Source organism: Salvelinus namaycush, chromosome 3 (genome assembly GCF_016432855.1).
Source record: "Salvelinus namaycush isolate Seneca chromosome 3, SaNama_1.0, whole genome shotgun sequence".
Classification (NCBI taxonomy): Eukaryota; Metazoa; Chordata; class Actinopteri; order Salmoniformes; family Salmonidae; genus Salvelinus; species Salvelinus namaycush.
In genome coordinates, this window is record NC_052309.1 from 85,576,899 (window position 1) to 85,589,063 (window position 12,165).

A 12,165-nucleotide genomic window follows, 5' to 3' on the forward strand; every position below is an offset into this window, starting at 1 on the left:
TTTCCAATGACATCATCGGTGTGCATCGTGTGATTTTGACCAATTGTGAGTAGGCGTGATGATGTCATTGGAAACTCTTATCTTCCTCTATCTGTTTTACTACAAAACATAGAAACGTGCCACTTTCACATATGTTGATGTTGTGGTGGTGCTGGAGATGAATATGAAGTGTCCATTTATGGTTGACAGGATCATACAGATTGACTCACTAGCTAGAGACGTGGTCTCATGATCCAGCCCATGTGGTTTCAACTGGGCCAGGGGAAATGACTCTAGCTGACCTATATGAGAAAGAAACTTCTAAAGGTGTGTGTGTGTTCATACGCATGTACGTGTGTGCTTGCATATGTGTGTCCATGCAAGCCCCTACGTGCATGTGTGTGTGTGTGTGACTGTCATGGTCAGCACAAGGCAGAGAGAGGAGCTGGTGGTTTATATAGTAGGTGTGCTGTATAGGCCTAGTGATGGAGATCAGCTCACACATGTATACAGGTTCCAGCAGCTGGGAACCGGTGCTGTACTCTGGTACAGGGGGGGCAGCAGTTGAACCTGTGCTGTACTCTGGTACAGGGGGAGGAGCAGTTGAACCGGTGCTGTACTCTGGTACAGGGGGAGGCGCAGTTGAACCGGTGCTGTACTCTGGTACAGGGGGAGGCGCAGTTGAACCGGTGCTCTACTCTGGTACAGGGGGAGGCGCAGTTGAACCGGTGCTCTACTCTGGTACAGGGGGAGGAGCAGTTGAACCGGTGCTCTACTCTGGTACAGGGGGAGGAGCAGTTGAACCGGTGCTCTACTCTGGTACAGGGGGAGGAGCAGTTGAACCTGTGCTCTACTCTGGTACAGGGGGAGGAGCAGTTGAACCGGTGCTCTACTCTGGTACAGGGGGAGGCGCAGTTGAACCGGTGTCCTACTCTGGTACAGGGGGAGGAGCAGTTGAACCGGTGCTCTACTCTGGTACAGGGGGAGGCGCAGTTGAACCGGTGCCCTACTCTGGTACAGGGGGAGGGGCAGTTGAACCGGTGCTGTACTCTGGTACAGGGGGAGGAGCAGTTGAACCGGTGCCCTACTCTGGTACAGGGGGAGCAGCAGTTGAACCGGTGCTGTACTCTGGTACAGGGGGAGCTGAAGTTGAACCGGTGCCCTACTCTGGTACAGGAGGAGGAGCAGCTGAACCGGTGCTCTACTCTGGTACAGGGGGAGCAGCAGTTGAACTGGTGCTCTACTCTGGTACAGGGGGAGCAGCAGCTGAACCGGTGCTCTAATCTGGTACAAGGGGAGGAGCAGTTGAACCGGTGCTCTACTCTGGTACAGGGGGAGCAGCAGTTGAACCGGTGCTCTACTCTGGTACAGGGGGAGCAGCAGTTGAACCGGTGCTCTACTCTGGTACAGGGGGAGCAGCAGTTGAACCGGTGCTCTACTCTGATACAGGGGGAGCAGCAGCAGAACCGGTGCTCTACTCTGGTACAGGGGGAGCAGCAGCTGAACCGGTGCTCTACTCTGGTACAGGGGGAGCAGCAGCTGAACCGGTGCTCTACTCTGGTACAGGGGGAGCAGCAGCTGAACCGGTGCTCTACTCTGGTACAGGGGGAGGAGCAGTTGAACCGGTGCTCTACTCTGGTACAGGGGGAGGAGCAGTTGAACCGGTGCTCTACTCTGGTACAGGGGGAGGAGCAGTTGAACCGGTGCTCTACTCTGGTACATGGGGAGGAGCAGTTGAACCGGTGCCCTACTCTGGTACAGGGGGAGGAGCAGTTGAACCGGTGCTCTACTCTGGTACAGGGGGAGGGGCAGTTGAACCGGTGCTCTACTCTGGTACAGGGGGAGCAGCAGTTGAACCTGTGCTGTACTCTGGTACATGGGGAGGAGCAGTTGAACCGGTGCTCTACTCTGGTACAGGGGGAGGCGCAGTTGAACCGGTGCTCTACTCTGGTACAGGGGGAGGGGCAGTTGAACCGGTGCTCTACTCTGGTACAGGGGGAGCAGCAGTTGAACCTGTGCTGTACTCTGGTACAGGGGGAGCAGCAGCTGAACCGGTGCTCTACTCTGGTACAGGGGGAGGCGCAGTTGAACCGGTGCTCTACTCTGGTACAGGGGGAGGGGCAGTTGAACCGGTGCTCTACTCTGGTACAGGGGGAGCAGCAGTTGAACCTGTGCTGTACTCTGGTACAGGGGGAGGAGCAGTTGAACCGGTGCTCTACTCTGGTACAGGGGGAGGCGCAGTTGAACCGGTGTCCTACTCTGGTACAGGGGGAGGAGCAGTTGAACCGGTGCTCTACTCTGGTACAGGGGGAGGCGCAGTTGAACCGGTGCCCTACTCTGGTACAGGGGGAGGGGCAGTTGAACCGGTGCTGTACTCTGGTACAGGGGGAGCAGCAGTTGAACCGGTGCTGTACTCTGGTACAGGGGGAGCTGAAGTTGAACCGGTGCCCTACTCTGGTACAGGGGGAGCAGCAGTTGAACTGGTGCTCTACTCTGGTACAGGGGGAGCAGCAGTTGAACCGGTGCTCTAATCTGGTACAAGGGGAGGAGCAGTTGAACCGGTGCTCTACTCTGGTACAGGGGGAGCAGCAGTTGAACCGGTGCTCTACTCTGGTACAGGGGGAGCAGCAGTTGAACCGGTGCTCTACTCTGGTACAGGGGGAGCAGCAGTTGAACCGGTGCTGTACTCTGGTACAGGGGGAGGAGCAGTTGAACCGGTGCTCTACTCTGGTACAGGGGGAGGAGCAGTTGAACCGGTGCTCTACTCTGGTACAGGGGGATCAGCAGCTGAACCGGTGCTCTACTCTGGTACAGGGGGAGCAGCAGCTGAACCGGTGCTCTACTCTGGTACAGGGGGAGCAGCAGCTGAACCGGTGCTCTACTCTGGTACAGGGGGAGCAGCAGCTGAACCGGTGCTCTACTCTGGTACAGGGGGAGCAGCAGCTGAACCGGTGCTCTACTCTGGTACAGGGGGAGCAGCAGCTGAACCGGTGCTCTACTCTGGTACAGGGGGAGGAGCAGTTGAACCGGTGCTCTACTCTGGTACAGGGGGAGCAGCAGTTGAACCGGTGCTCTACTCTGGTACAGGGGGAGGGGCAGTTGAACCGGTGCTCTACTCTGGTACAGGGGGAGCAGCAGCTGAACCGGTGCTCTACTCTGGTACAGGGGGAGGGGCAGTTGAACCGGTGCTCTACTCTGGTACAGGGGGATCAGCAGTTTAACCGGTGCTCTACTCTGGTACAGGGGGATCAGCAGTTGAACCGGTGCTCTACTCTGGTACAGGGGGAGGAGCAGTTGAACCGGTGCTCTACTCTGGTACAGGGGGATCAGCAGTTGAACCGGTGCTCTACTCTGGTACAGGGGGATCAGCAGTTGAACCGGTGCTGTACTCTGGTACAGGGGGAGCAGCAGCTGAACCGGTGCTCTACTCTGATACAGGGGGAGCAGCAGTTGAACCGGTGCTCTACTCTGGTACAGGGGGATCAGCAGTTGAACCGGTGCTCTACTCTGGTACAGGGGGAGCAGCAGTTGAACCGGTGCTCTACTCTGGTACAGGGGGATCAGCAGTTGAACCGGTGCTGTACTCTGGTACAGGGGGAGCAGCAGTTGAACCGGTGCTCTACTCTGGTACAGGGGGATCAGCAGTAGACTGGGCCTCTCTGCTAAAGCAACACATACAACATAAACATCCTGATATCCTGGTAGTGGTGGGAGTGAAGGAGCAGGGTGAAGTTGACCTACACACTGATCACTTCCCTCACTAATGGTTAAGGTTAGGGTTGAGGGAGGGGAAGCTGATCCTAGATCTGTACCAAGGGGAAACGTCACCACGGATAATTCTATGTATCTACAATAGCCATCTTTGCTCTATGATGCTGAAGCCCCTCATGCCTCGTCATACTGTCAACATCCCCACTGGCATTATAGGCCGTCAACACCAGTAGCTGACACAGAGCCAGCCACACACACAGTGGTGGTCACATAATGGACCACACAGTGGTTGTCACACAAGACAGACACACACACACTATCCCACCCACCCGGGCCGTGTGTCTGTGTGTGTGTGTGTGTGTGTGTGGTCCCCCACACACACACGTCACTTCCTGCCAGGCTCATTGGGAGCTCTGCTGGCTTCCTGTTGTGGCTGTTTCTCACAGCTCTAAGGCAGAGAGAAAGCGCAGAGTGAGCGTCAGTCAAAGCCCTGACCGTGGGAAAGGTAAAGTGCACCCCAACCCAACCTCCTCCTCCTTCATGACCACAGTCCTCCACCCTCCAGTCTAAGAGGAGCAGGACCTCTGTTGTTTTCCACTATCCACACTTGCAAATGACGTAGGATCAAGACATGTGTTGTGTATTGTTTGCTAGTATAATGGAACATAGGCTGATAGGCATCATCTCCAGACTATAGCCATTAGTAAGACTGACCCCAAAGCCAACCAACGATGCTTCACACAGCTGTCTGGGACAGCATCATCACATAGCTTCCATCTCTAACATTGTTCCTATGGTCTCTCTTTCTCCTGCTCCCTTTAATACTCTCTCTTTCACACACACACAGAGAGACACACGGAGACACACACAGAGTAATCTATTATTCCAGTCACATTACCGATCACACAATAGAGATCCCATCAGTGAATACTGTGGGTAGGCACTCTAGCATGTACAGCTCAATATGTAATGGATCAAAAAACATCCTTTCACTTTAATCTCCCTCTCCCACAGCCCAAACCAATCAAGTTCCTACAATTACACAACCAAAGCATGGGCAGCCTAGCCACAACATTTGAATGGCACATTTTCAGAGTTCTTGAAATGCTTCGCTACAGAGGTCACAACAAAACTGACTGTTAGCAGCAGTACTGCAGCCTTTACAGGCTGTAGCAGAGGGCCCCCATCAACAGCACTGATCAGTAACTTCTGCTGTTATGACAAACATTAAACCTGTTGCTACCTGTTCTAGAACTGGAGAAGACAAGGAGACAGAGAGAGAGAGAGACAGAGAGACAGAGAGAGAGAGACAGAGAGACAGAGAGAGAGAGAGAGAGACAGAGATAGAGACAGAGACAGAGAGAGAGACAGAGAGACAGAGACAGAGACAGAGAGAGAGAGAGAGACAGACAGAGAGAGAGACAGAGAGACAGAGAGAGACAGAGAGAGAGACAGAGAGAGAGACAGAGAGAGAGACAGAGAGAGAGACAGAGAGAGAGACAGAGAGAGAGAGAGAGAGAGAGAGAGAGAGAGAGAGAGAGAGACACCGAGAGAGAGAAGAGGAAGGAAAGAGATGGTTTGGTTCCGCTGAGCCCACCTGCGTCCAATGTGACTGCCAGAGAGAAAGGGGCCACTCATGGGGAAGTGTTATCAGCACAGTAACCAGGCCTAGAGACAGAGAGTCCAAATGGTACCCGATGCCCTATTTAGTTCACTCACAAAACTAATATTAGCAAGGCTCTTGATCCGGAGGGGATTCTCTGCTCTTACCAAGAGGAGCTTGATTGCAAGAAGCTAACCACTTAGCAGATAACTAGCTACTAAATGATCAAACCAAATGCACAACTGCAGAGCATTTAGCACATTCTAGACAGTTGACTTAACAGTTAGAAGATATCTAGGTGGCAAACATTTAGTTGTGAATTCCATAATGTAACTAGATCAGCTGGCGTGTGGCACACTGTCAGTCAGAGGGGTTCAGTCAGTCAGAGGGGTTCAGTCAGTCAGTCAGAGGGGTTCAGTCAGTCAGTCAGAGGGGTTCAGTCAGTCAGTCAGAGGGGTTCAGTCAGTCAGTCAGAGGGGGTCAGTCAGTCAGTCAGTCACAGGGGGTCAGTCAGTCAGTCAGTCACAGGGGGTCAGTCAGTCAGTCAGTCACAGGGGGTCAGTCAGTCAGTCAGAGGGGGTCAGTCAGTCAGTCAGAGGGGGTCAGTCAGTCAGTCAGAGGGGTTCAGTCAGTCAGTCAGAGGGGTTCAGTCAGTCAGTCAGAGGGGTTCAGTCAGTCAGTCAGAGGGGTTCAGTCAGTCAGTCAGAGGGGTTCAGTCAGTCAGTCAGAGGGGTTCAGTCAGTCAGTCAGAGGGGTTCAGTCAGTCAGAGGGGTTCAGTCAGTCAGAGGGGTTCAGTCAGTCAGAGGGGTTCAGTCAGTCAGGGGGGTTCAGTCAGTCAGAGGGGTTCAGTCAGTTAGAGGGGTTCAGTCAGTCAGTCAGAGGGGTTCAGTCAGTCAGTCAGAGGGGGTCAGTCAGTCAGAGGGGGTCAGTCAGTCAGTCCGAGGTGTTCAGTCAGTCAGAGGGGTTCACAGTAGAGGTCGACCGATTAATCGAAATTGGCTGATTAATTAGGGCTGATTTCAAGCTTTCATAACAATCGATAATCTGCCTTTTTGGATGCTGATTATGGCCGATTACATTGCACTCTACAAGGAAACGGCGTGGCAGGCTGACCACCTGTTACGCGAGTGCAGCATCAAAAGGACCTTGTGGCTGCAAGGAACCAAGGTAAGTTGCTAGCGAGTATTAAACTTATCTTATAAAAAACAATCAACCTGAACATAATCACTAGTTAACTACACATGGTTGATGATATTACTAGGTTAACTAACTTGTCCTGCGTGGCATATAATCAATGCGGTGCCTGTTAATTTATCATCGAATCACAGCCTACTTCAACTTCGCCAAACGGGTGATGATTTAACAAAGCGCATTGCCGAAAAAGCAAAATCTTTGCACAAATGTACCTAACCATAAACATCATGCCTTTCTTAAAATCAATAAACAAGTATATATTTTTTTAAACCTGCATTTGTAGTTAAAATAAATTAATGTTAGTAGGCAATATTAACTAGGGAAATTGTGTCACTTCTCTTGCGTTCATTGCACGCAGAGTCAGGGTATATGCAGCAGTTTGGGCCGCCTGGCTCGTTGAGAACTGTTGAAAGGCCATTTATTCCTAACAAAGACCATAATTAATTTGCCAGAATTTTACATAATTATGACATAACATTGAAGGTTGTGCAATGTAACAGCAATATTTAGATGCCACCCGTTCGATAAAATACGGAACGGTTCCGTATTTCACTGAAAGAATAAACATTTTGTTTTCGAAATGATAGTTTCTGGATTTTACCATATTAATGACCAAAGGCTCATATTTCTGTGTGTTGATTATATTATATTTAAGTGTATGATTTAATATTTGATAGAGCAGTCTGACAGAGCGATGGTAGAGAGCAGCAGCAGGCTCATAAGCATTCATTCAAACAGCACTTTCCTGAGTTTGCCAGCAGCTCTTAGTAATGCTTGAGGCACAGCGCTGTTTATGACTTCAAGCCTATCAACTCCCGAGATTAGGCTGGCAGTACTAAAGTACCTATAAGAACATCCAATAGTCAAAGGTATATGAAATACTAATGGTATAGAGAGAAATATTCCTATAATTCCTAATAATAACTACAACCTAAAACTTCTAAACTGGGAATATTGAAGACTCATGTTAAAAGGAACCACCAGCTTTTTTTTGCTTTTTTTTGCATTATTTAAACCAATTTCAACATGTTTCATTATTCATTTGAGACTAAATTGATTTAATTTATGTATTACATTAAGTTAAAATAAAATAAAAGTGTTCATTGTTCATTTAGTATTGTTGTAATTGTCATTATTTCAAATTTATACATACAGAAATCGGCCAATTAATCGGTATCAGCTTTTTTTGGTCCTCCAATAATTGTTTGGGTCCTCCAATAATCGGTATCGGCGTTGAGAAATCATTATCGGTCGACCTCTAGTTCACAGTTTCTCTAACAGGATTAACAAGGACGTGAAGTGGGCTAAAAATGCAAATTAAAACTACCCACAGTCTCACCAAACCATAGATGAAAAGAACATTAAACAATACAGGCATCATGAAGGCCTACTCTTTCCACTACATACATCAAAGGCGACAGGGTCTTTTATAGGAAAATGACACATTTAATGGTTATGACTAATGGAAATTGTTAGCCTAATAAGAGGGGGACCTTGCTTAAAGAAAGAAGCATTCTAAAACTGTGATTGCTCTTGTAATAACATTGCATTAACATTGTGTGACATTGTGATTTATTAGTAACAGCATTTAATGGAGCTGTTTCGTTATTACCCAGGTGGAATAATCCTAACTCCTCTTGTGTAATTACTAAAACTACCCAACTCCATTACAAAGCAATTACTATGACAACAAAAACATGAATGCAATATTGTTACTAAAGTACTGAGCATTATTACACAGATATAAGATCACTTCAGGCTCTTGCTAAGTGTTTTCTGGATGTGCCAACTGCCTACGTTGGTGATGAAACTGCACGACTGCAGTCAAACACCTGTTGCTAGTGAACAGACCCTTATAGTGGTTCATTCACTGTGAAGTGACACTAAACACAAGGACCCAACAGTTGAACAACAAGATCCTGTTCCACCAGAATAATACATCAGATGTGCTGGTAATCTATAGATTCACAACGCATTATGTGTTTTACAATGCATCCCTGTAACTAATGTTACAATGTGTCAAGCATGGAAATAAGCCTACATTTTTTATTCAGGAAAAATTAGGCTGTCCCTCTACTATTATTGTAGTAATACATTGAAGGCCTCTAAATTAAATAATACATAGCCAATAAATAACATAACCTCAAAATAACAAATGTGTGCGACAACTGATATAGTAAACGGAATCATGCAGAAATCTATTGACAATGTACATGATCATAACCCCAACAACTTTCCTTAGAATAGTAGGCTGCATGGAATCTGTTTTCAGGACTGTGGAAATCCTTGGCTTTCCGGGAGGATTGTTTCTTAGTCAGCTTAGTAAGTAAACATTGTAAGCAAGGCCATCCCATCGCCGACTCAGAGTAGAAGACATTTTGTGGGTGAGTTCTCACGCTCACCACCAAAGCTCATTACAGACTAAATTTACAGCTTACTAAACTTACTCAACTTACAGCTCTCTGAATCATTTCGTAAAACACATAATTGAATCGGCTATCTATTGACAACAAGTGAGCAAACTTTGCGGATACATTTCAGATCAGAATAATATTTTTCTCACTATCTAGTATAACTTACCGACTCCGTCTTCCGACTTGAGAACCATTTTTCGGTCTAGTAGGCTATTCCAAATGAGTGGGTGCTTCACAAAGTTTTCACCGCTCACCTTGCGGATACAAAACCAATGGTATTTAAACCGTTAATGTAATAACTTTTACTATTATGTACTGGAATCACGTCTATAAAACACGGTATCTGATGGGTTGCTATTCAAAGGAAGGGAGTTAGCAGTTGAAGGGAGTGGTTTCGAGGACTTTGACAAGCCAATCTGTGTCTGCGCAGCAGTGACTCTGTTCGGGAAGAGGCGCGGCAAATGGCACGCACGTCCTGTATTTGCGTAATACGCAGTATAATCACAGAGCTTCTAAACCCAGGGAACGCTTGTGAAACAGACCAGGCCGAGTTTTGGGGTTTGAGAAGTCAATGAGAGAAGGGAAAACATCTTCCTAACTTTGTTAATTTTCTCGCAATCTAAAGGCACAACATAGATGCAAACGAATATATTAAGTAGTTGAACATGCTATTACTCCAACCTCGTGAAAGTGACGTACTGACACGTTTTAATCGTTGTCAAAAACAACTTAATATCGAAGGAGTGCCAATGAGTTGACGCCCTGCACATGCGCAGTTCGGCGTTAGACGACCGTTAGACCCGATGACACGAATATGGGCATGAGCTTGGCTAGCCAACTTCCCCATGACTTCCCCAACTTCGCCTACAAGTGTGATCGGGGATTTCTATTGGAGAAGAGGTTTCTGCCTATTTTCATACTGTACTGTCCTTGGTATAATACGGCTCGCCAGCGTGTAGTCCTAAAAGACGGAAATGAGATACCTCTGTTTTGTTCAGACATCCCTACGGGAAAAATGAATGGGGAAATAATAGGGGGGGATAAACGCCGAAAATAAGGTCCGAGGTTAACACAGGCTGAGGAGATCTTATACGTTTTGTTTTATGAGATAATATCAGTCAGTTAACATGAACTTAATGAATTATGAAGCCTTTGTGTGTGCTTTTTTGTTACATAAATGTGTCAAAATTCACAAAAAGTGACTTTAGCTGATGAAGATTATCTCATAGGTGATAAGGGTAGGCAACAGCATGTCTGCCATGTTGATCCTCAACACTGGGGCCCGTCAGGGGTGTGTGCTTAGTCCCGTCTTCACAGTCGTGAAGAGGGCACGACAACACCTTTTCCCCATCAGGACACTGAAAAGATTTGGTGTAACAGTATAACTTTACGTCCGTCCTCTCGACCCGGGCGCGAACCAGGGACCCTCTGCACACATCAACAACAGTCACCCACGAAGCGTCGTTACCCATCGCTCCACAAAATCCGCGGCCCTTGCAGAGCAAGAGGAACCACTACTTCAAGTCTCAGAGCAAGTGACGTCACCGACTGAAAGGCTGCTAGCGCGCACTACCGCTACCTAGCTAGCCATTTCACATCAGTTACATTGGCATGGGTCCCCAAATACTCAAAAAGTTCTACAGCTGCACCATCGAGAGCATCCTGACCGGCTGCATCACCACCTGGTATGGTAACTACTCGGCATCTGACCGTAAGGCTCTACAGAGGGTTGTGCGTACGGCACAGTACATCACTGGGGCCAAGCTTCCTGCCATCCAGGACCTACCCCCAAGCCATAAGACCCCTGAAAAATGTATCAAATGGCCACCGGACTATTTACATTGACCCCCCCCCCCCCCATTTGTTTTTTACACTACTCGCTGTTTATTATCTATGCATAGTCACTTCACCCCTACCTACATGTACAAATTACCTTGACTAACCTGTACCCCCGCACATTGACTCAGTACCGGTACCCCCTCACATTGACTCAGTACCGGTACCCCCGCACATTGACTCAGTACCGGTACCCCCGCACATTGACTCAGTACCGGTACCCCCTCACATTGACTCAGTACCGGTACCCCCTCACATTGACTCAGTACCGGTACCCCCTCACATTGACTCAGTACCGGTACCCCCGCACATTGACTCAGTACCGGTACCCCCGCACATTGACTCAGTACCGGTACCCCCTCACATTGACTCAGTACCGGTACCCCCGCACATTGACTCAGTACCGGTACCCCCGCACATTGACTCAGTACCGGTACCCCCGCACATTGACTCAGTACCGGTACCCCCTCACATTGACTCAGTACCGGTACCCCCGCACATTGACTCAGTACCGGTACCCCCTCACATTGACTCAGTACCGGTACCCCCTCACATTGACTCAGTACCGGTACCCCCTCACATTGACTCAGTACCGGTACCCCCTCACGTTGACTCAGTACCTGTACCCCCTCACGTTAACTCAGTACCTGTACCCCCTCACATTGACTCAGTACCGGTACCCCCTCACATTGACTCAGTACCGGTACCCCCTCACATTGACTCAGTACCTGTACCCCCTCACATTGACTCAGTACCTGTACCCCCTCACATTGACTCAGTACCGGTACCCCCTCACATTGACTCAGTACCTGTACCCCCTCACGTTGACTCAGTACCTGTACCCCCTGTATCTGGCCTCATTATTGTTATTTTATTGTGTTTTTATAATTTTTTACTTCAGTTTATTTGGTAAATATTTTCTTAACTCTTTCTTGAACTGTTGGTTAAGGGCTTGTAAGTAAGCATTTCACGGTAAGGTCTACCTACACATGTTGTATTCGGCGCATGTGACAAATAAAGTTTGATTTTATTTGAACAAAACGTATAAGATCTCCTAAACCTGTGTTAACGACAGACCTTATTTTCAGTGTTTATCCAAAAATGCCATTCATTTCCCCATAGGCTTTGTTCAATGAACCATGACGGAGTTATTTCCAACAAAAAGACGCCATTACTATTTCACTCTATTCCGACCTGTTGCTTTGGGCCGCCTGATCTCAGTTTAAAACAAGCGCACACACACCTTGCTGTTGTTGGGAGGAAAACAGGCAGCAGAGTTGAGTGGTGGTGGGGGCAGGGAAAGAGATTGACACACAAATAGTGCAGTACATTGGCAATCTGTGCAATATTGCTGCCTTCAACACTCCACCACATCCGTCAGACTCAAATTGGAGGTGTGTGTGTGTGTGTGTGTGTGTGTGTGTGTG

The 12,165-nt window shown here is 48.3% G+C and overlaps 1 protein-coding gene across 1 annotated transcript in view; it reads right to left on the reverse strand.

Moving 5' to 3' along the window:
- LOC120041481 (cytohesin-1) overlaps positions 1 to 9,315 on the reverse strand; it is a 66,294-nt gene extending 56,979 nt beyond the window's left edge. The window contains exon 1 of the mRNA XM_038986418.1: positions 9,069 to 9,315. Within this exon, the coding sequence (XP_038842346.1) occupies positions 9,069 to 9,096 (28 nt within the window). The 5' untranslated portion in view covers positions 9,097 to 9,315. The remainder of the gene's footprint in view (positions 1 to 9,068) is intronic.
- Positions 9,316 to 12,165: the final 2,850 nt, after the last annotated feature.